Source organism: Melanostigma gelatinosum (genome assembly GCF_949748355.1).
Source record: "Melanostigma gelatinosum genome assembly, chromosome: 5".
NCBI classification, from domain to species: Eukaryota; Metazoa; Chordata; class Actinopteri; order Perciformes; family Zoarcidae; genus Melanostigma; species Melanostigma gelatinosum.
The window spans coordinates 16,416,882-16,440,466 of NC_136638.1; the positions used below are offsets into that span (position 1 = coordinate 16,416,882).

General features: G+C 42.6%; 6 protein-coding genes across 9 annotated transcripts in view; all 6 read left to right on the forward strand.

Annotated features, from left to right (window-relative positions):
- The window catches only part of LOC306777140 (protocadherin gamma-C5-like), a gene marked incomplete at its 5' end in the record, with an annotated part of 227,308 nt that overhangs the window by 89,394 nt on the left and 114,329 nt on the right, over positions 1 to 23,585 (forward strand). The gene's annotated exons all lie outside the window — the stretch shown is intronic.
- On the forward strand, positions 147 to 2,935 carry LOC306777558 (protocadherin gamma-A11-like; the record flags this gene model as incomplete). The annotated part of the gene is made up of 2 exons (XM_079268722.1): positions 147 to 168; positions 456 to 2,935. The coding sequence occupies 2 exons, from the start codon at positions 147 to 149 to the stop codon at positions 2,933 to 2,935; spliced, it is 2,502 nt and encodes an 833-aa protein (XP_079124848.1).
- Positions 3,314 to 9,268, forward strand: LOC306777559 (uncharacterized protein; the record flags this gene model as incomplete). Its single annotated transcript, XM_079268723.1, has 3 exons — positions 3,314 to 3,335; positions 3,622 to 6,087; positions 6,759 to 9,268. The coding sequence occupies 3 exons, from the start codon at positions 3,314 to 3,316 to the stop codon at positions 9,266 to 9,268; spliced, it is 4,998 nt and encodes a 1,665-aa protein (XP_079124849.1).
- Positions 9,986 to 16,408, forward strand: LOC306777560 (protocadherin gamma-A10-like; the record flags this gene model as incomplete). Its single annotated transcript, XM_079268724.1, has 2 exons — positions 9,986 to 12,441; positions 13,993 to 16,408. 2 exons carry the CDS (start codon positions 9,986 to 9,988, stop codon positions 16,406 to 16,408), a joined length of 4,872 nt encoding a protein of 1,623 aa, XP_079124850.1.
- On the forward strand, positions 17,020 to 19,458 carry LOC306777149 (protocadherin gamma-A1-like; the record flags this gene model as incomplete). The annotated part of the gene is made up of 1 exon (XM_079268156.1): positions 17,020 to 19,458. One exon carries the CDS (start codon positions 17,020 to 17,022, stop codon positions 19,456 to 19,458), a length of 2,439 nt encoding a protein of 812 aa, XP_079124282.1.
- On the forward strand, positions 20,663 to 23,468 carry LOC306777562 (protocadherin gamma-A10-like; the record flags this gene model as incomplete). The annotated part of the gene is made up of 2 exons (XM_079268725.1): positions 20,663 to 23,105; positions 23,437 to 23,468. 2 exons carry the CDS (start codon positions 20,663 to 20,665, stop codon positions 23,466 to 23,468), a joined length of 2,475 nt encoding a protein of 824 aa, XP_079124851.1.

A 23,585-nucleotide genomic window follows, 5' to 3' on the forward strand; every position in this document is an offset into this window, starting at 1 on the left:
AATACAATTTAATAATACATTGAAAATCATAATATCAATAGTAGTATAAACACATCCTGTTCGGCAAGTTTCTCAATATTTGCAAATACAGAGTTACCTTCACAATTTATGACATGAAATGACTGTTATTTTCAAATTCATGAGCAATGATATTACAGGAATCAATATGTATCTTTAATTTTTGAATACAACATTTGAAGTGTCCAAAATATTGTACACTTCACAAGCATTACCCTGTATTTGCTCTGAGCGCCGCTGTTGATACATCACTGACTAACAGTCGAAGCAGTGCAGCGGTCCACCCCTTTCATTCCGTTCAGTGTTCCACTGCTTAGAGAGAAGACGGTCTTGCTCCTGATGGTTTACAATGTAGAATTTCGCCAGGACTTTCTTTGCTGGAGATACCTTTACCTTTTTTTATTGAGGATTTAAGTACATCAGTTTTGCGTCGAAAGGGATTACTGTGTCTGCCTTTGGATTCATGATGGCTCGTATTTGGATAGCCGATCTCAGAGGCCGAGGACAAGCACTGTTTGTCATTCTTTGTCTTTTTAAGCTGAGCTCAGTCACTGGACAGGCTCGCTATTCCGTACCGGAGGAGCAGGCAGAGGGGTCTTTTGTTGGAAACATCGCTAGAGATTTAGGTTTGGATGTGGCGAGGCTCATATCAGGTAAAGCTTGTATTATTACAAAAGGAAGCCGACAGTACGTTGATTTAAACCGAGACAAAGGCACCCTTGTGATTAAAGAGCGAATCGACCGAGAAGAGCTGTGTGGAAAGACGACGCCCTGTAGCTTCAGTTTCGAGGTCATTTTAGAAAATCCAATCCAGCTTTATCGGGTAACCGTGGAGGTGATAGACATAAACGACAACAGTCCGTCGTTCCCAAAGGATGAAATCAGTTTTAAAATTGTTGAAAGTGCTGCAGCAGGGACTCGGTTCTCACTGGTGAGCGCAGACGATCCTGATGTTGGAACCAACGATATTCAAAAATACATGCTTAAACCTTCAGATTACTTCAAATTAGAGGTACAGAGTCGGACTCATGGGGGAACGTTGATTGAAATGGTTTTACAAAACCCGTTAGACCGAGAGAAAGAAGAGACTCACACACTCGTGCTGATTGCTTCAGATGGAGGGGAACCACACAGATCAGGCACAGTACGTATTCATATCACTGTGCTAGATGCTAATGATAATGCTCCAGTGTGTAGTCAGCCTGTTTATAAAGCAGAAGTCAAGGAGAACTCTCTAGAAGGAACAGTAGTAACCACTGTGAGTGCAAATGATGCAGATAAAGGACACTATGGTGAAGTAATATTTTCTATAGCGCATGTCACCAGAGAAGCGAAGCAGCTTTTTGAAGTAAACGTTAACACTGGAGAGATTAAAGTTTCAGGTAAACTAGATTTTGAAAAATTAAAGACTCATCAATTAAATGTTCAGGCTATTGATCACGGAGGATATTCAGATACATGCAACGTTATTATTCAAATAATTGATGAGAATGACAACGTCCCTACAATACAGCTGATGTCATTTTCTAACTCGATATCCGAGGATTCTCCTCCAGGTACAACGATAGCTGTTATTAACATTGATGACGAAGACTCTGATGGTAACGGTGTTGTCAAGTGCTCCATTAACTCTGACATGCCTTTCAAAATCGAGTCTTCATTAACAGGATATTATACTATCGTAACCGAAGACTTCTTAGACAGAGAAAGTATTCCTGAGTATAACATCACGATAACCGTCTCTGACCACGGCTCCCCGCCTCTGACTAGCAGGAAACACATCAATGTAAAAGTGTCTGACGTAAATGACAACCCTCCCAAATTTGACCAATCAGAATATAGTAAGACTGTACCAGAGAACAACTCTCCTGGGTTTTCTGTGTTCACTCTCAGTGCTAGTGATGCAGACTGGGGCCAAAACGCTCGGGTTTCTTACCTCCTGGAGGAGAAAGAGATTAATGGGGCAGCTGTGTCTTCGTTAGTGTCAGTAAATTCAGAAAGTGGTGTCATTCACGCAGTGAGGTCGTTTGATTATGAGCAAATCAAGTCGTTTGAATTTAACGTAACTGCTCGTGATGCTGGATCCCCTCCTCTGAGTTCGGTGGCTGCAGTTAGAATAATAGGCCAAGACAAGAATGACAACCCTCCTCAGGTTCTGTACCCAGTCCAGACTGGAGGCTCTCTGGTGGCTGAAATGGTGCCTCGTTCAGCAGATGTGGGCTATCTGGTCACTAAAGTGGTGGCTGTTGATGTGGACTCTGGACAGAATGCCTGGCTCTCCTATAAACTGCAGAAAGCCACAGACAGGGCGCTGTTTGAAGTGGGCTTACAGAATGGAGAAATAAGAACTATCCGCCAAGTCACTGATAAAGATGCTGTGAAACAAAGACTGACTGTGATAGTGGAGGACAACGGGCAGCCCTCTCGTTCAGCTACAGTCATTGTTCACGTGGCGGTGGCGGACAGCTTCCCTGAAGTGCTGTCTGAGTTCACTGACTTTACACAAGACAAGGAGTACAATGACAACCTGACTTTCTACTTAGTGTTGGCTTTGGCTGTAGTTTCCTTCCTCTTCATCACGTGTTTAGTGGTTATTATATCAGTGAAGATCTACAGGTGGAGACAGTCTCGCGTCCTGTGTCACTCCAATCTCCCTGTGATTCCGTATTATCCACCACGTTACTCAGACACTTTGGGGACAGGGACTCTCCAACACGTGTACAACTACGAGGTGTGCAGGACGACTGACTCCAGAAAGAGTGACTGTAAGTTCGGCAGAGCCGGTAGTCAGAACGTGCTGATAATGGACCCCAGTTCTACAGGAACGATGCAGCGGATACAGAGTGAGAAGAGCATCCTGGATGAACCAGACTCTCCACTAGAGGTGAGGACAATTACTCAACGTGTTTACTCCTAACGATATTGCTTCTCTGAAATGAACTGAAAGTGCAATAGCTTGTCACAGTTTAAAGGAACACAAGGTATTTTCAGTGCCAAAGTGTGGACAGCTCCTCTTTTTTTCTGAAAGTGCTTTCTCTCTTGTCAACTTTCCACTTCCCTCATCACTTCTAATCAGACATACTACCGTTTTTTAATGCAACTATTAACACGACCAATAATAATAATGATTATAAAACATCAACAATCATAATACAATTTAATATTACATTGAAAATCATAATAGTAATAGCAGTATAAACACATCCTGTTTGGCAAGTTTCTCAATATTTGCAAATATAGAGTTACCTTCACAATTTATGACATGAAATGACTGTTATTTTCAAATTCATGAGCAATGATATTACAGGAATCAATATGTATCTTTAATTTTTGAATACAACATTTGAAGTGTCCAAAATATTGTACACTTCACAAGCATTACCCTGTATTTGCTCTGAGCGCCGCTGTTGATACATCACTGACTAACAGTCGAAGCAGTGCAGCGGTCCACCCCTTTCATTCTGTTCAGTGTTCCACTGCTTAGAGAGAAGACGGTCTTGCTCCTGATGGTTTACAATGTAGAATTGCTCGAGGACGTTCTTTGCTGAAGATACATTTACCTTTTTCATTGAGGATTTAAGTACATCAGTTTTGCATCGAAAGGGATTACTGTGTCTGCCTTTGGATTCATGATGGCTCGTATTTGGATAGCCGATCTCAGAGAGCGAGGACAAGCACTGTTTGTCATTCTTTGTCTTTTTAAGCTGAGCTCAGTCACTGGACAGGCTCGCTATTCCGTACCGGAGGAGCAGGCAGAGGGGTCTTTTGTTGGAAACATCGCTAGAGATTTAGGTTTGGATGTGGCGAGGCTCATATCAGGTAAAGCTCGTATTATTACAAAAGGAAGCCGACAGTACATTGATTTAAACCGAGACAAAGGCACCCTTGTGATTAAAGAGCGAATCGACCGAGAAGAGCTGTGTGGAAAGACGACGCCCTGTAGCTTCAGTTTCGAGGTCATTTTAGAAAATCCAATCCAGCTTTATCGGGTAACCGTGGAGGTGATAGACATAAACGATAACAGTCCGTCGTTCCCAAAGGATGAAATCAGTTTAAATATTGTTGAAAGTGTTGCAGCAGGGACTCGGTTCTCACTGGAGAGCGCAGACGATCCCGATGTTGGAATTAATGATATTAAAAAGTACATCCTCAAACCCTCAGATCATTTCAAATTAGAGGTACAGAGTCGGACTCATGGGGGAACGTTGATTGAAATGGTTTTACAAAACCCGTTAGACCGAGAGAAAGAAGAGACTCACACACTCGTGCTGATTGCTTCAGATGGAGGGGAACCACACAGATCAGGCACAGTACGTATTCATATCACTGTGCTAGATGCTAATGATAATGCTCCAGTGTGTAGTCAGCCTGTTTATAAAGCAGAAGTCAAGGAGAACTCTCCAGAAGGAACAGTAGTAACCACTGTGAGTGCAAATGACGCAGATAAAGGACACTATGGTGAAGTAATATTTTCCATTGCGCATGTCACCAGAGAAGCGAAGCAGCTTTTTGAAGTAAATGTTGAAACTGGAGAGATTAAAGTCTCAGGTAAACTAGATTTTGAAAATTCTAAGACTTATCAATTAAACGTTAAGGCTAGTGATCAGGGAGGATATTCAGATACATGCAAAGTTATAATTCAAATTATTGATGAGAATGACAACGTCCCTACAATACAGCTGATGTCATTTTCTAACTCGATATCCGAGGATTCTCCTCCAGGTACAACTATAGCTGTTATTAACGTTGATGACGAAGACTCTGATGGTAACGGTGTTGTCAAGTGCTCCATTAACTCTGACATGCCTTTCAAAATCGAGTCTTCATTAACAGGATATTATACTATCGTAACAGAAGACTTCTTAGACAGAGAAAGTATTCCTGAGTATAACATCACGATAACCGTCTCTGACCACGGCTCCCCGCCTCTGACTAGCAGGAAACACATCAATGTAAAAGTGTCTGACGTAAATGACAGCCCTCCCAAATTTGACCAATCAGAATATAGTAAGACTGTACCAGAGAACAACTCTCCTGGGTTTTCTGTGTTCACTCTCAGTGCTAGTGATGCGGACTGGGGCCAAAACTCTCGGGTTTCTTACTTCCTGGAGGAGAAAGAGATTAATGGGGCAGCTGTGTCTTCGTTAGTGTCAGTAAATTCAGAAAGTGGTGTCATTCACGCAGTGAGGTCGTTTGATTATGAGCAAATCAAGTGGTTTGAATTTAACGTAACTGCTCGTGATGCTGGATCCCCTCCTCTGAGTTCCGTTGCTACAGTTAGAATAGTAGTCCAAGACCAGAACGACAACCCTCCTCAGGTTCTGTACCCAGTCCAGACTGGAGGCTCTCTGGTGGCTGAAATGGTGCCTCGTTCAGCAGATGTGGGCTATCTGGTCACTAAAGTGGTGGCTGTTGATGTGGACTCTGGACAGAATGCCTGGCTCTCCTATAAACTGCAGAAAGCCACAGACAGGGCGCTGTTTGAAGTGGGCTCACAGAATGGAGAAATAAGAACTATCCGCCAAGTCACTGATAAAGATGCTGTGAAACAAAGACTGACTGTGATAGTGGAGGACAACGGGCAGCCCTCTCGTTCAGCTACAGTCATTGTTAACGTGGCGGTGGCGGACAGCTTCCCTGAAGTGCTGTCTGAGTTCACTGACTTTACACAAGACAAGGAGTACAATGACAACCTGACTTTCTACTTAGTGTTGGCTTTGGCTGTAGTTTCCTTCCTCTTCATCACGTGTTTAGTGGTTATTATATCAGTGAAGATCTACAGGTGGAGACAGTCTCGCGTCCTGTGTCACTCCAATCTCCCTGTGATTCCGTATTATCCACCACGTTACTCAGACACTTTGGGGACAGGGACTCTCCAACACGTGTACAACTACGAGGTGTGCAGGACGACTGACTCCAGAAAGAGTGACTGTAAGTTCGGCAGAGCCGGTAGTCAGAACGTGCTGATAATGGACCCCAGTTCTACAGGAACGATGCAGCGGATACAGAGTGAGAAGAGCATCCTGGATGAACCAGACTCTCCTCTAGAGGTGAGGACAATTACTCAACGTGTTTACTCCTAAAGATATTGCTTCTCTGAAATGAACTGAAAGTGCAATAGCTTGTCACAGTTTAAAGGAACACAAGGTATTTTCAGTCCCAAAGTGTGGACAGCTCCTCTTTTTTCTGAAAGTGCTTTCTCTCTTGTCAACTTTCCACTTCCCTCATCACTTCTAATCAGAAATACTACCGTTTTTAATGCAACTATTAACACTACCAATAATAATAATAATGATTATAAAAACATCAACAATTATAATACAATTTAACATTACATTGAAAATCATAATAGCAATAGTAGTATAAACATCCTGTTCGGCAAGTTTCTCAATATTTGCAAATATAGAGTTACCTTCACAATTTATGACATGAAATTACTGTTATTTTCAAATTCATTAGCAATGATATTACAGGGATCAATATGTATCTTTAATTTTTGAATACAACATTTGAAGTGTCCAAAATATTGTACACTTCACAAGCATTACCCTGTATTTGCTCTGAGCGCCGCTGTTGATACATCACTGACTAACAGTCGAAGCAGTGCAGCGGTCCACCCCTTTCATTCCGTTCAGTGTTCCACTGCTTAGAGAGAAGACGGTCTTGCTCCTGATGGTTTACAATGTAGAATTTCACCAGGACTTTCTTTGCTGAAGATACCTTTACCTTTTTTCATTGAGGATTTAAGTACATCAGTTTTGCATCGAAAGGGATTACTGTGTCTGCCTTTGGATTCATGATGGCTCGTATTTGGATAACCGATCTCAGAGGCCGAGGACAAGCACTGTTTGTCATTCTTTGTCTTTTTAAGCTGAGCTCAGTCACTGCACAGGCTCGCTATTCCGTACTGGAGGAGCAGGCAGAGGGGTCTTTTGTTGGAAACATCGCTAGAGATTTAGGTTTGGATGTGGCGAGGCTCATATCAGGTAAAGCTCGTATTATTACAAAAGGAAGCCGACAGTACGTTGATTTAAACCGAGACAAAGGCACCCTTGTGATTAAAGAGCGAATCGACCGAGAAGAGCTGTGTGGAAAGACGACGCCCTGTAGCTTCAGTTTCGAGGTCATTTTAGAAAATCCAATCCAGCTTTATCGGGTAACCGTGGAGATAATAGACGTAAATGATAACAGCCCGTCGTTCCCAAAAGACGAAATCAGTTTGAAAATCGTTGAAAATGCTGCAGCAGGGACTCGGTTCTCACTGGTGAGTGCAGACGATCCTGATGTTGGAACCAACGATATTCAAAAATACATGCTTAAACCTTCAGATTACTTCAAATTAGAGGTACAGAGTCGGACTCATGGAGGAACGTTGATTGAAATGGTTTTACAAAACCCGTTAGACCGAGAGAAAGAAGAGACTCACACACTCGTGCTGATTGCTTCAGATGGAGGGGAACCACACAGATCAGGCACAGTACGTATTCATATCACTGTGCTAGATGCTAATGATAATGCTCCAGTGTGTAGTCAGCCTGTTTATAAAGCAGAAGTCAAGGAGAACTCTCCAGAAGGAACAGTAGTAACCACTGTGAGTGCAAATGACGCAGATAAAGGAGTCAATGGTGATATAACATTTTCTATAGCGCATGTCACCAGAGAAGCGAAGCAGCTTTTTGAAGTAAACGTTAACACTGGAGAGATTAAAGTTTCAGGTAAACTAGATTTTGAAAAATTAAAGACTCATCAATTAAATGTTCAGGCTGGTGATCACGGAGGATATTCAGATACATGCAACGTTATTATTCAAATAATTGATGAGAATGACAACGTCCCTACAATACAGCTGATGTCATTTTCTAACTCGATATCCGAGGATTCTCCTCCAGGTACAACGATAGCTGTTATTAACGTTGATGACGAAGACTCTGATGGTAACGGTGTTGTCAAGTGCTCCATTAACTCTGACATGCCTTTCAAAATCGAGTCTTCATTAACAGGATATTATACTATCGTAACAGAAGACTTCTTAGACAGAGAAAGTATTCCTGAGTATAACATCACGATAACCGTCTCTGACCACGGCTCCCCGCCTCTGACTAGCAGGAAACACATCAATGTAAAAGTGTCTGACGTAAATGACAACCCTCCAAAATTTGACCAATCAGAATATAGTAAGACTGTACCAGAGAACAACTCTCCTGGGTTTTCTGTGTTCACTCTCAGTGCTAGTGATGCAGACTGGGGCCAAAACGCTCGGGTTTCTTACTTCCTGGAGGAGAAAGAGATTAATGGAGCAGCTGTGTCTTCGTTCGTGTCAGTAAATTCAGAAAGTGGTGTCATTCACGCAGTGAGGTCGTTTGATTATGAGCAAATCAAGTGGTTTGAATTTAACGTAACTGCTCGTGATGCTGGATCCCCTCCTCTGAGTTCAGTGGCTGCAGTTAGAATAATAGTCCAAGACCAGAACGACAATCCTCCTCAGGTTCTGTACCCAGTCCAGACTGGAGGCTCTCTTGTGGCTGAAATGGTGCCTCGTTCAGCAGATGTGGGCTATCTGGTCACTAAAGTGGTGGCTGTTGATGTGGACTCTGGACAGAATGCCTGGCTCTCCTATAAACTGCAGAAAGCCACAGACAGGGCGCTGTTTGAAGTGGGCTCACAGAATGGAGAAATAAGAACTATCCGCCAAGTCACTGATAAAGATGCTGTGAAACAAAGACTGACTGTGATAGTGGAGGACAACGGGCAGCCCTCTCGTTCAGCTACAGTCATTGTTAACGTGGCGGTGGCGGACAGCTTCCCTGAAGTGCTGTCTGAGTTCACTGACTTTACACAAGACAAGGAGTACAATGACAACCTGACTTTCTACTTAGTGTTGGCTTTGGCTGTAGTTTCCTTCCTCTTCATCACGTGTTTAGTGGTTATTATATCAGTGAAGATCTACAGGTGGAGACAGTCTCGCGTCCTGTGTCACTCCAATCTCCCTGTGATTCCGTATTATCCACCACGTTACTCAGACACTTTGGGGACAGGGACTCTCCAACACGTGTACAACTACGAGGTGTGCAGGACGACTGACTCCAGAAAGAGTGACTGTAAGTTCGGCAGAGCCGGTAGTCAGAACGTGCTGATAATGGACCCCAGTTCTACAGGAACGATGCAGCGGATACAGAGTGAGAAGAGCATCCTGGATGAACCAGACTCTCCTCTAGAGGTGAGGACAATTACTCAACGTGTTTACTCCTAAAGATATTGCTTCTCTGAAATGAACTGAAAGTGCAATAGCTTGTCACAGTTTAAAGGAACACAAGGTATTTTCAGTTCCAAAGTGTGGACAGCTCCTCTTTTTTTTCTGAAAGTGCTTTCTCTCTTGTTAACTTTCCACTTCCCTCATCACTTCTAATCAGAAATACTACCGTTTTTAATGCAACTATGAACACTACCAATAATAATAATAATGATTATAAAAACATCAACAATTATAATACAATTTAATATTACATTGAAAATCATAATAGTAATAGTAGTATAAACACATCCTGTTTGGCAAGTTTCTCAATATTTGCAAATATAGAGTTACCTTCACAATTTATGACATGAAATTACTGTTATTTTCAAATTCATTAGCAATGATATTACAGGGATCAATATGTATCTTTAATTTTTGAATACAACATTTGAAGTGTCCAAAATATTGTACACTTCACAAGCATTACCCTGTATTTGCTCTGAGCGCCGCTGTTGATACATCACTGACTAACAGTCGAAGCAGTGCAGCGGTCCACCCCTTTCATTCCGTTCAGTGTTCCACTGCTTAGAGAGAAGACGGTCTTGCTCCTGATGGTTTACAATGTAGAATTTCGCCAGGACTTTCTTTGCTGAAGATACCTTTACCTTTTTTCATTGAGGATTTAAGTACATCAGTTTTGCATCGAAAGGGATTACTGTGTCTGCCTTTGGATTCATGATGGCTCGTATTTGGATAACCGATCTCAGAGGCAGAGGACAAGCACTGTTTGTCATTCTTTGTCTTTTTAAGCTGAGCTCAGTCACTGGACAGGCTCGCTATTCCGTACCGGAGGAGCAGGCAGAGGGGTCTTTTGTTGGAAACATCGCTAGAGATTTAGGTTTGGATGTGGCGAGGCTCATATCAGGTAAAGCTCGTATTATTACAAAAGGAAGCCGACAGTACGTTGATTTAAACCGAGACAAAGGCACCCTTGTGATTAAAGAGCGAATCGACCGAGAAGAGCTGTGTGGAAAGACGACGCCCTGTAGCTTCAGTTTCGAGGTCATTTTAGAAAATCCAATCCAGCTTTATCGGGTAACCGTGGAGGTGATAGACATAAACGACAACAGCCCGTCGTTCCCAAAGGATGAAATCAGTTTAAATATTGTTGAAAGTGCTGCTGCGGGGACTCGCTTCTCACTAGAGAGTGCATACGACCCCGATGTTGGAATTAACGACATTCAAAAATACATCCTCAAACCTTCGGATGATTTCAAATTGGAAGTACAGAGCCAGCCTGATGGAGGGAAATTCATCGAAATGGTTTTACAAAACCCGTTCGACCGAGAGAAAGTAGAAACTCACACACTCGTACTGATTGCTTCAGATGGAGGGGAACCACACAGATCAGGCACAGTACGTATTCATATCACTGTGCTAGATGCTAATGATAATGCTCCAGTGTGTAGTCAGCCTGTTTATAAAGCAGAAGTCAAGGAGAACTCTCCAGAAGGAACAGTAGTAACCACTGTGAGTGCAAATGACGCAGATAAAGGAGTCAATGGGGATGTAACATATTCCATAGCGCATGTCGCCAGAGAAGTGAAGCAGCTTTTTGAAGTAAATGTTAACACTGGAGAGATTAAAGTTGTAGGTAAACTAGATTTTGAAAAATCTAAGACGTATCAATTAAATGTTCAGGCTAGTGATCAGGGAGGATTTTCAGATACGTGCAAAGTTATAATTCAAATAATTGATGAGAATGACAACGTCCCTACAATACAGCTGATGTCATTTTCTAACTTGATATCCGAGGATTCTCCTCCAGGTACAACGATAGCTGTGATTAACGTTGATGACGAAGACTCTGATGGTAACGGTGTTGTCAAGTGCTCCATTAACTCTGACATGCCTTTCAAAATCGAGTCTTCATTAACAGGATATTATACTATCGTAACCGAAGACTTCTTAGACAGAGAAAGTATTCCTGAGTATAACATCACGATAACCGTCTCTGACCACGGCTCCCCGCCTCTGACTAGCAGGAAACACATCAATGTAAAAGTGTCTGACGTAAATGACAACCCTCCCAAATTTGACCAATCAGAATATAGTAAGACTGTACCAGAGAACAACTCTCCTGGGTTTTCTGTGTTCACTCTCAGTGCTTGTGATGCGGACTGGGGCCAAAACGCTCGGGTTTCTTACTTCCTGGAGGAGAAAGAGATTAATGGGGCAGCTGTGTCTTCGTTAGTGTCAGTAAATTCAGAAAGTGGTGTCATTCACGCAGTGAGGTCGTTTGATTATGAGCAAATCAAGTGGTTTGAATTTAACGTAACTGCTCGTGATGCTGGATCCCCTCCTCTGAGTTCGGTGGCTGCAGTTAGAATAATAGTCCAAGACCAGAACGACAACCCTCCTCAGGTTCTGTACCCAGTCCAGACTGGAGGCCCTCTGGTGGCTGAAATGGTGCCTCGTTCAGCAGATGTGGGCTATCTGGTCACTAAAGTGGTGGCTGTTGATGTGGACTCTGGACAGAATGCCTGGCTCTCCTATAAACTGCAGAAAGCCACAGACAGGGCGCTGTTTGAAGTGGGCTTACAGAATGGAGAAATAAGAACGATCCGCCAAGTCACTGATAAAGATGCTGTGAAACAAAGACTGACTGTGATAGTGGAGGACAACGGGCAGCCCTCTCGTTCAGCTACAGTCATTGTTAACGTGGCGGTGGCGGACAGCTTCCCTGAAGTGCTGTCTGAGTTCACTGACTTTTCACAAGACAAGGAGTACAATGACAACCTGACTTTCTACTTAGTGTTGGCTTTGGCTGTAGTTTCCTTCCTCTTCATCACGTGTTTAGTGGTTATTGTATCAGTGAAGATCTACAGGTGGAGACAGTCTCGCGTCATGTGTCACTCCAATCTCCCTGTGATTCCGTATTATCCACCACGTTACTCAGACACTTTGGGGACAGGGACTCTCCAACACGTGTACAACTACGAGGTGTGCAGGACGACTGACTCCAGAAAGAGTGACTGTAAGTTCGGCACAGCCGGTAGTCAGAACGTGCTGATAATGGACCCCAGTTCTACAGGAACGATGCAGCGGATACAGAGTGAGAAGAGCATCCTGGATGAACCAGACTCTCCTTTAGAGGTGGGTTATTTGATCCATCATTCTTTACACCCATCGCCACGCTATAGTTTAAGGGATTTTTTTAGATTACAGATATTTCTTGGCTTTGTAACCCCCCTGCAGATGTTGCTTTAGAGACAGTGCAGAATAACAGAAAATAGGGGAATTATCAAATCTAACCTAGGTTTGATGAGGAGATTGGTAAATAGGTCACTCGTCTGACTGCTGCACAGACAAGAAATATCCACCCCGAGTCCAGAAAGCAACAACAGGTCTAATTCGTACACAATATAATGATCAACAATTTCAACATCAAAAAGTGTCCAAGCATGTAATGTGAAAATCAAAAACACCTCTGAGATCTCAGGAATAAATTTAATTGAAAAAATTATAAAAGAAAGAGCTTAGTTCTCAAATGTCCTACTAATGCTAAGGATCTCTAGGTGAAACAGCAGCTCTTCAGTAACTCGTCGTTAGACATTCAATATAAAGTTGTTGACTTTATTTTATCAGGATCTAACTAATCTTTCTTCTCCTTACTGCTACCATACTGAAACACAGACGACGGAAAAAACAAAGATCCTCTATTAAGAGACGGGTTATCACTCCTATCGATCTCTGTGCATGGAGTCACTAAGATCGTCTATTAAGGATGAGATTGACTTTCCTAGCACTTTTCTGTGTACAGCGGAAAAAACGGCTATGTGACCACCTGCCAACCTCATTTAAGGTGACAGTAACAGTTCCAAAATATGATAATTAAGATCCAGACTAAATTATTATTCTGGTTACAGCTTCATTACTTGTCTCACTGCCTGCTCAGAGGGCATCTTCAGCACCAATAGTGATGGACAGCTCCTCTCTATTGAGTTACTGATATGAGAACGAGCCAGTGAGGGAAATGCACACCTTAAAAAGCCTCTGCTGATACAATGTTACCAACTTTTAAAGTTTTTTGTACTGCTTTTAGTTTTTTGTGTCGGTTGTAACGAAAATGTCTATGGACCTTTTGCTTCCAGCTTGGTTGTTTTCTCTTTTATTTCGTTGTGAAGGGAAACAATGAAAATGAAACAGTACATAAGTGTTTCCACTATAATCATGTCTTCTGGCTGCATGCATTTTGCTCTCCTACTTTATCTCTTCTTGTCTTTTAAAACCCTTAAACTACATTTTGCATATCTTAATTCCAATTTTAGTCGAACATATAAATGCACACTTTTGAATAAATTTAACTTCTAAAAACATCTTAGCTGGCTCATACACACTCCGAATTGATATTCAAATAGTTTTTCCCTGTCTTTCGTGACATCACTTGTTATTTTCATATCCGACTCAGAGGGCCGCTGTTGGTCTTTAAAACACATGAGAAGCTTTTGAAATGCAGCTACACATCCAGTACTTATCTTAGTGTACCGCGGAGAGCAGGGCTTTCGGTCTTCATTTTCACCAATGATTTGTATTGTAGGCTTCTAATGTATACGTTGTCACACTGTGGATTATAAACACATCAACAGAAGAACGATACGCAGTAATATACCCTATTTTTTGCAAAATATTTTTCTGTGGAGTTTGTTGGATTGCTTCTGGAATATGCCTTTTATCAACAGTGAATCCACGATTACATGGCAAGTACGGGCGTTCATCCTTGTTTTTCTCATTGATGCGACAGTCAGTCAGATCCGTTACTCTGTACCGGAGGAGATGAGAAAGGGCTCCTTTGTAGGAAATGTGGCCGAAGATTTAGGCATCGACGCTAAAAGACTGATGACAGGCGGAGCCCGAATTGTCAGCGGCGATAGCAGCGAGTATATTAGGCTGGATGCAGACAAAGGGATTCTTGTCGTGGGAGAAAGAATAGATAGAGAGCAGCTCTGCGGGCAGGCAGCGCCCTGCAGCTTGAATTTTGAAATGATTACGATGAATCCAATGCAACTTCATAGCGTTGTAGTGGAAGTGTTGGATGTTAATGACAATGCGCCCGTGTTTCATGAGAAAGAAGTGCGTGTAGACATAGTAGAATCTGCTCTCCCAGGAACCGAAATATTACAAGAGAGTGCCACCGACCCGGATGTTGGCATCAACGCGTTACACAGTTATACTTTACACCCAACAACACATTTTAATATTAAGGTCCTGTCCAGCCCAAATGGTCATACATATGCGCAGTTGTATCTTTCTACTGCTTTAGACCGCGAGAAAGAGGAAAAGATGCTTCTCACGCTAACTGCTGTGGACGGTGGTGAACCACAAAGATCAGGGACACTTAAAATCCATGTAACTGTCCGAGACACAAACGACAACGCTCCGATTTTTACTCAATCAATTTTCAAGGCATATGTTAAAGAAAATGTTCCAAAGGGAACCTTAGTGGTGAGCTTGAGCGCCACCGATGCAGATGAAGGGATGAATGGCCGTGTCACATACCACTTTAATCGCATGTCTAGTAATGTTGCTGAACTATTTAATCTAGATGAAAACAGCGGCGATATAACTGTAAACGGTATGATTGATTATGAGGAGAATAAAATATATGAGATTGGTGTACAAGCAAAAGACCAAGGGGGACAAAGCACATCAACAAATGTTATAATTGAGGTGACGGATGTAAACGACAATGCACCTGTAATAACAGTGACCTCGTTCTCTAGTGCCATCGCTGAGGATTCTCCCAGTGGAACGACTGTGGCTATCATAAACATCAAAGATCTAGATTCAGGCAAAAATGGCAAAGTAGGCTGCTCAGTTAACGGCAATATCCCGTTTGCAATCCACTCATCTCTAAAGAATTATTATACTCTAGTAACAAACGGTGTCCTTGACAGAGAGCGTAATCCTAATTACAATATCACTTTCACGGCTATGGATGAAGGCAGCCCACTACTGTCGACTAACAAGACAGTAACACTTCGGGTGTCTGACGTAAATGATAACGCCCCCATGTTTGAACAGAGTTATTATGAAGCTAATGTTATGGAGAATAACGCCCCAGGATTATCTGTGTTTTCCGTTAAAGCACACGACTCTGACTCGGGGCAAAACGCACGAGTGTCTTACCTGCTTATTGATACTCAGATAAACGGTAACCCAATATCCACTTACATATCTGTTAACGCAGGAAGTGGAGTCATACACGCAGTTCGATCATTTGACTATGAGCAACTTAAAACTCTAAATATTTTTGTAAAAGGACAGGATGGAGGTTCCTCGCCTTTAAGCAGCAATACCACAGTTAAAATTAATATCCAAGACCAGAACGACAACCCTCCTCAGGTTCTGTACCCAGTCCAGACTGGAGGCCCTCTGGTGGCTGAAATGGTGCCTCGTTCAGCAGATGTGGGCTATCTGGTCACTAAAGTGGTGGCTGTTGATGTGGACTCTGGACAGAATGCCTGGCTCTCCTATAAACTGCAGAAAGCCACAGACAGGGCGCTGTTTGAAGTGGGCTTACAGAATGGAGAAATAAGAACTATCCGCCAAGTCACTGATAAAGATGCTGTGAAACAAAGACTGACTGTGATAGTGGAGGACAACGGGCAGCCCTCTCGTTCAGCTACAGTCATTGTTAACGTGGCGGTGGCGGACAGCTTCCCTGAAGTGCTGTCTGAGTTCACTGACTTTACACAAGACAAGGAGTACAATGACAACCTGACTTTCTACTTAGTGTTGGCTTTGGCTGTAGTTTCCTTCCTCTTCATCACGTGTTTAGTGGTTATTATATCAGTGAAGATCTACAGGTGGAGACAGTCTCGCGTCCTGTGTCACTCCAATCTCCCAGTAATTCCGTATTATCCACCACGTTACTCAGACACTTTGGGGACAGGGACTCTCCAACACGTGTACAACTACGAGGTGTGCAGGACGACTGACTCCAGAAAGAGTGACTGTAAATTCGGCATAGCCGGTAGTCAGAACGTGCTGATAATGGACCCCAGTTCTACAGGAACGATGCAGCGGATACAGAGTGAGAAGAGCATCCTGGATGAACCAGACTCTCCTCTGGAGGTGAGCCATTTTACATATTGATCTTCACATTGTATTATGTAAGTGCTTTTTCATCGGTCTTATCAAAGAGTGGATGCCCTTTGGTCTATGTGTCCATTAACTCATTAGCATTTGCATAATAACTACTCGACATGTCATGTGACTGGAGGCTAAATGTCCTTTTTGAATTGCTGCTTAATTCATTATGGAGCTTAGTGTTGAATTTAAATGCGGGTATTAATGTCATCGATCAACAGAATTGTTTTAGATATGATTTCAGATATTCACGATATTATAGCAATTAGTCAAATGCTTATAATTTAGCCGTTGTAATTATTTTACACCAGATTTATTGGCAAGTTATTTGTATGATTATTCCATTGTTCGTGATATTCGTGCGTTGGACAGTAAGCGACGCTGTTGGTCAGTGAAACAAGTGTTCAGAGTGGATTCCGTGGATTCCGTGGAGGCAGAGCCCTCATTTTCCCGTTTAGACAGGGGAGGAGACAATCTGTGCTTAACACGCAGGACTACGACCACAATTTCATTCGAAGCGAGGACTTTGAAACCAAAGGATTACTTGATTCAACTGGCTTTGTTTTCTCTGGATTGTATACAGCAGGTGTTTGCTGTCACATATTATTATTTGTGTAATGGCGTTTGGAAAATCTCTTTGCGAAAAAGGGCGTTTGAATTGCAGGTCAGTGTGGCCGTTTCTGCTGTTCTTTTGGTGTCTCAGTCACATCGTGTCTGGCCAAATCAGATATACAATTCCAGAGGAACTGAAAAAGGGGTCAGTTATCGGTAACGTGGCTCAAGACCTCGGTTTGGATGTGCAAAGGCTTCGTTCTGGCCGTGCCCGTATCGTGACAAGACAAAGCATGCAGTACACCGAGCTGAAAACAGACAAAGGCGTTTTAGTCGTGAACGAGAGAATAGACCGAGAGCAGCTTTGTGGAGACGTAACACCGTGCAGCTTCAGCTTTGAGGTGATTTTAGAAAATCCCATGGAATTACATCGTGTAACAGTGGAAATAATTGACTTAAATGACAATTCTCCGACATTTAGGAAGAACGAAATAAAATTTGAAATAAGTGAATCTGCCACACTGGGCTCGCGCTTCTTGTTAGCCAGTGCTGAAGACGCAGATGTAGGCAGTAACGGTCTACAAAAATACATACTAACTACGAATGACATATTTGGTTTGAAGCAGCACTCAAGTCCAGATGGTCGAAGATATGCCGAGATGATCTTACAAAAACCGTTAGATAGAGAAAGCGTGCCACGAATATCATTGAAGCTCATCGCTGTTGACGGAGGAACCCCCCCTCGATCTGGTACAGTAAATATAGATATTATTGTGCTTGATGCTAATGATAATCCTCCCACTTTTAACCAGTCTCTCTACAGGGCTACTGTCTTTGAAAATGCATTAAAGGGCACATATATCACGACAGTGAATGCAAGTGATGCGGATAGTGGATCACATGGTCTTATCACGTATAGATTTTCAAACATGAAAGAGCAGCTGGCTGACGTATTTCATTTGGACGAAATTACGGGAACTATAACACTTTTAGGGCAAGTGGATTATGAAAAAGATACGAAGTATGAAATAATGATTGAAGCGATGGACCAAGGAGGTCTGACCGATTCAAGTAAGGTGTTAATTGAGATCGTAGACGTTAACGATAATGCGCCTGTCATAAATGTGATGTCATTCTCCAGCCCCGTGCCGGAGGATTCTCCCTCGGGTACTACAGTGGCAATTATTAATGTGATTGACGTAGACTCAGAGCAAAATGGCCAAATTGTTTGTTCAACAGACAGTAGCCTCCCATTTAAAATAAAATCAACATTAACTAATTACTATGCATTAGTAACAGACTCAGCTTTTGATAGAGAAATTGTACCGGAATATAACATAACTATCAGGGCAACCGATTCTGGCTCGCCGTCATTGTCAAGCACAACAACATTACGTTTGGGAATATCTGATGTGAATGACAATGCCCCAGTATTTGATCAAATTAGCTACGTTGCTCACGTTCCAGAAAACAATTCCCCCGGGGTGTCCATATTTTCCGTCAAAGCACTGGACGGTGACTGGAATCAAAACGCAAGAATATCTTACTTTCTCGTAGAAACACAGATCAATGGCAGTCCGACCTCTTCTTACGTCTCCATAAATACTGAAACTGGAGCTATCCATGCAGTGAGGTCGTTTGATTATGAACAGATTAAACAACTCCAGCTGGTAGTAAAGGCACAGGATGGAGGCTCCCCTCCACTCAGTAGCAATGTGACTGTGAAAGTAATGATCCAGGACCAGAACGACAACCCTCCTCAGGTTCTGTACCCAGTCCAGACTGGAGGCTCTCTGGTGGCTGAAATGGTGCCTCGTTCAGCAGATGTGGGCTATCTGGTCACTAAAGTGGTGGCTGTTGATGTGGACTCTGGACAGAATGCCTGGCTCTCCTATAAACTGCAGAAAGCCACAGACAGGGCGCTGTTTGAAGTGGGCTTACAGAATGGAGAAATAAGAACTATCCGCCAAGTCACTGATAAAGATGCTGTGAAACAAAGACTGACTGTGATAGTGGAGGACAACGGGCAGCCCTCTCGTTCAGCTACAGTCATTGTTAACGTGGCGGTGGCGGACAGCTTCCCTGAAGTGCTGTCTGAGTTCACTGACTTTACACAAGACAAGGAGTACAATGACAACCTGACTTTCTACTTAGTGTTGGCTTTGGCTGTAGTTTCCTTCCTCTTCATCACGTGTTTAGTGGTTATTATATCAGTGAAGATCTACAGATGGAGACAGTCTCGCGTCCTGTGTCACTCCAATCTCCCTGTGATTCCGTATTATCCACCACGTTACTCAGACACTTTGGGGACAGGGACTCTCCAACACGTGTACAACTACGAGGTGTGCAGGACGACTGACTCCAGGAAGAGTGACTGTAAATTTGGCAGAGCCGGTAGTCAGAACGTGCTGATAATGGACCCCAGTTCTACAGGAACGATGCAGCGGATACAGAGTGAGAAGAGCATCCTGGATGAACCAGACTCTCCTTTAGAGGTTAGTTAAATAATGTAGCTTCGTCTCTGTTTAGCGCTTTTTCTTTCTGATTTTTATATTGTTACATTGATAGTGAACTGTTGCAAGACAAGGCATGTTTTTATGTACAGCTCATTTCATCAACAAGGCAAGTCAACGTGCTCTACATATAACATCAAAAGCATCGAGACACAGTGCAAAAGAAACACAACCAACTTACATTAAAATACAATTAAAACAGTCATTGCAGAGCCAAAACAACAAAATATAAAATCAAGTTGAAATACAACAAGACAGGTATAATCCAAGCTCTAGAGGAGAGCCTCTTTCATTTATTTCAGCACCATGGACAGCTCCTCATTTTTTGTCGTTTGCTTCTGTATTCCTATTCATAACTTTTTTTAAAGAACACGCTCCTATATTGTCGATCATAACATTCTGAAACAATGATGTGGTGATACACTATTTTAGTTCGTAATGTTTTCTTTGGATAGACCAATATCACAAATTTCAAATACAATGCATTTAGGGTCTTTACATATCCTTTGACCTTAGCTTTGGATAAGAAAGAACTTCTCACATTGCTATTACTTCATTGCTTTGAAAGTTGCTGATACTCTTTACTGGCTCTCCTCTAAAGCTTTGTGTGCATATTACTCATTTAGGTTGTGTGTCCCGGCCCTCTTTAACCTCCATATTTACTGTAAAGGCTGAACTCGACACATGTAGCCATTAACCGTTATCCATACGTTCAGCGCAGCAGTGCTGGACAGTTCCTCACAATCTGACTGGTTTCGTATAGCTCGTTATCTCTGGTTTTCTTTTTGTGGTTGGATTATGTGTGGAGTATTTGATTTTATGTCACATCCTGGGTTGCCATGTTGCATCTATGTTTTTCGTTGCGGCATATTTTTCTGTTTTCCTGTCGGTCCCCGCGTTAGATTGAATAGATTTTTTTTTCTAATGTGCAGTTGGCCCGGTTCTTTCCTCCGTTTGAACTCTAAGGGACGCTGTTGATCAGTAAAACAGAGTGTAGTGTTGTTTGGACTTTGAGGAGAGAGGAGAGAAAGAGGAGAGGGAGAAACGCTGTCTTTCATACAAGGAGGCGTTCGGCGGAAATACAGTCGCTTTGACACGGCATTATTTGTCTGATTGTAATCGAACAGTGTAGATCGCGTCTGGGTGACTGTGGAATATAAATTGCTGCTACATTCAGGATTTTACTCTGAACAACATGGGGACACGCCAGCACCGATGCGGGAAATGGCCGTTGTGTTGGACAAAGCAATTGTTAATTTTTGTCTTCATGACTTCCACCATCAACGGTCAAATCCGTTATTCAATACCGGAGGAGATGAAGAAAGGCTCTCTTATCGGTAATGTAGCACAAGACCTTGGTTTGGATCTGAAAAGACTCCGTTCTGGGCGGGCCCGTATCGTGACCGGAGAAAACAATCTGTACACTGAGCTAAAGACAGACAAAGGGATTCTAGTCGTGAATGAGAGAATCGACCGCGAAGAGCTCTGTGGAGACGTCACACCGTGCAGCTTCAGCTTCGAGATTATTTTGGAAAATCCAATTGAACTGCACAGGGTGATAGTCGAAATATTAGACGTAAATGACCATGCGCCGACTTTCAAAAATAACGTCATTAATCTAGAAATAAGTGAATCTGCAACAGCGGGGTCTCATTTCGACTTAGAAAGCGCATATGACCCCGATGCAGGTATTCACAGTTTGCAAAAATACGTTTTAACGCCTGATGACAATTTCGTTTTGAAGCAACACTCCAACGCTGATGGAGTCAGATTCGCTGTCATGATTTTACAGAAGCCACTCGACAGAGAGTTGAATCCACACCTCTCTCTAAAACTGATTGCATTCGACGGAGGAACTCCACAGCGATCTGGTACAGTAAATGTAGAGATCACTGTTCTTGATGTCAATGATAATCCTCCTGTATTTAATCAATCACTTTACACTGCTACTGTGACAGAAAATGCACCGGTAGGCACATATATTACGACTGTGAATGCTTCAGATGTCGACAGTGGGTCTAATGGCTTGGTCACATATACTTTTTCTAATGTAAAGGGAAACTCTGGCGAAAAATTTGCACTTGACAGTTTATCCGGGAAAATAACTGTGGCTGATAATATTGATTTCGAAAAAGACAAAAAATACGAAATAAGAGTGATCGCCAAAGATCAGGGCGGCCTAAGTGACGCAACCAAAGTTGTGATTGAGGTCACTGACATAAATGATAATGCTCCAGTTATAAATATAATGTCATACTCCAGCTTGATATCAGAGGATGTCCCTCCAGGCACGACTATAGCTGTGTTTAATGTTAAAGATGCAGACTCTGAAAGAAACGGTCAGATAACGTGCTCAATAGATTATTATCTTCCTTTTAAAATCCAGTCTTCTTTGACTAATTATTACAATTTGCTCTCAAATGTACCTTTTGATCGTGAAACGAAACCAGAATACAACATAACCATAACTGCAACCGATTCAGGGTCACCTCCTCTTTCTACTAAAATAACTTTACACCTTAAGATTTCTGATGTTAACGATAATGCTCCGCTCTTTACTAAACCGAATTATTCTGCATTCATCATTGAGAATAATGTCCCTGGAATGCCAATATTCGGTGTGAGCGCACGAGATTCTGACTGGAATCAAAACGCAAGAATATCGTACTTTCTAGAGGACACACAGATCAGTGGCAGCCCAGTTTCTTCTTATGTGTCCATAAACTCTGAAACTGGGGTTCTTCACGCAGTGCGCTCATTTGATTATGAGCAGATCAAGCAGCTTGTATTCACTGTCAAATCGCAGGATGGAGGCTCCCCTCCACTCAGTAGCAACGTGACTGTGAAAGTAATGATCCAGGACCAGAACGACAACCCTCCTCAGGTTCTGTACCCAGTCCAGACTGGAGGCTCTCTGGTGGCTGAAATGGTGCCTCGTTCAGCAGATGTGGGCTATCTGGTCACTAAAGTGGTGGCTGTTGATGTGGACTCTGGACAGAATGCCTGGCTCTCCTATAAACTGCAGAAAGCCACAGACAGGGCGCTGTTTGAAGTGGGCTTACAGAATGGAGAAATAAGAACGATCCGCCAAGTCACTGATAAAGATGCTGTGAAACAAAGACTGACTGTGATAGTGGAGGACAACGGGCAGCCCTCTCGTTCAGCTACAGTCATTGTTAACGTGGCGGTGGCGGACAGCTTCCCTGAAGTGCTGTCTGAGTTCACTGACTTTACACAAGACAAGGAGTACAATGACAACCTGACTTTCTACTTAGTGTTGGCTTTGGCTGTAGTTTCCTTCCTCTTCATCACGTGTTTAGTGGTTATTGTATCAGTGAAGATCTACAGGTGGAGACAGTCTCGTGTCCTGTGTCACTCCAATCTCCCTGTGATTCCGTATTATCCACCACGTTACTCAGACACTTTGGGGACAGGGACTCTCCAACACGTGTACAACTACGAGGTGTGCAGGACGACTGACTCCAGAAAGAGTGACTGTAAGTTCGGCAGAGCCGGTAGTCAGAACGTGCTGATAATGGACCCCAGTTCTACAGGAACGATGCAGCGGATACAGAGTGAGAAGAGCATCCTGGATGAACCAGACTCTCCTCTAGAGGTTGGCTTTGTCTTTTTATTAAGTTCTATGAATCTGCAATTCAGGGTTATTTTTCATAAATACTTTTATTTTTTAAGTTTTCAATCCAAACACACTATATCACTATTCAAATGCCAAGTTGTTCATGATTTCACATCAGTTATCTCAGCATCATGGTGTTTTACAAATTGAAAGAGTGACATTTTTTAAATATTTACTTGTGTTTAAGTGACATATAGCGTCAATAATGCTATAGTCCTTCAGCATTTCGTAAAACTGAACGAATTCTAGAAATTCACAGTGAAAAGTAATCAACCTCACATACACAGATTTAAACTCCAAGAGTGAAACATGCTGTCTTTTTGTTGCCTCAGTAATTTTCAGCGCCTGTAAGCACCATGGATAGAGCAACATTCAGGACACTTTGCAATTTTTGTGTCTTCCCATTTTCAATATGTTGTATCGGTGTGTTCGTATGGCTGAGTGAGGGTGTGTGTGTGTGTGTGTGAGTGTGTTTGTGTAT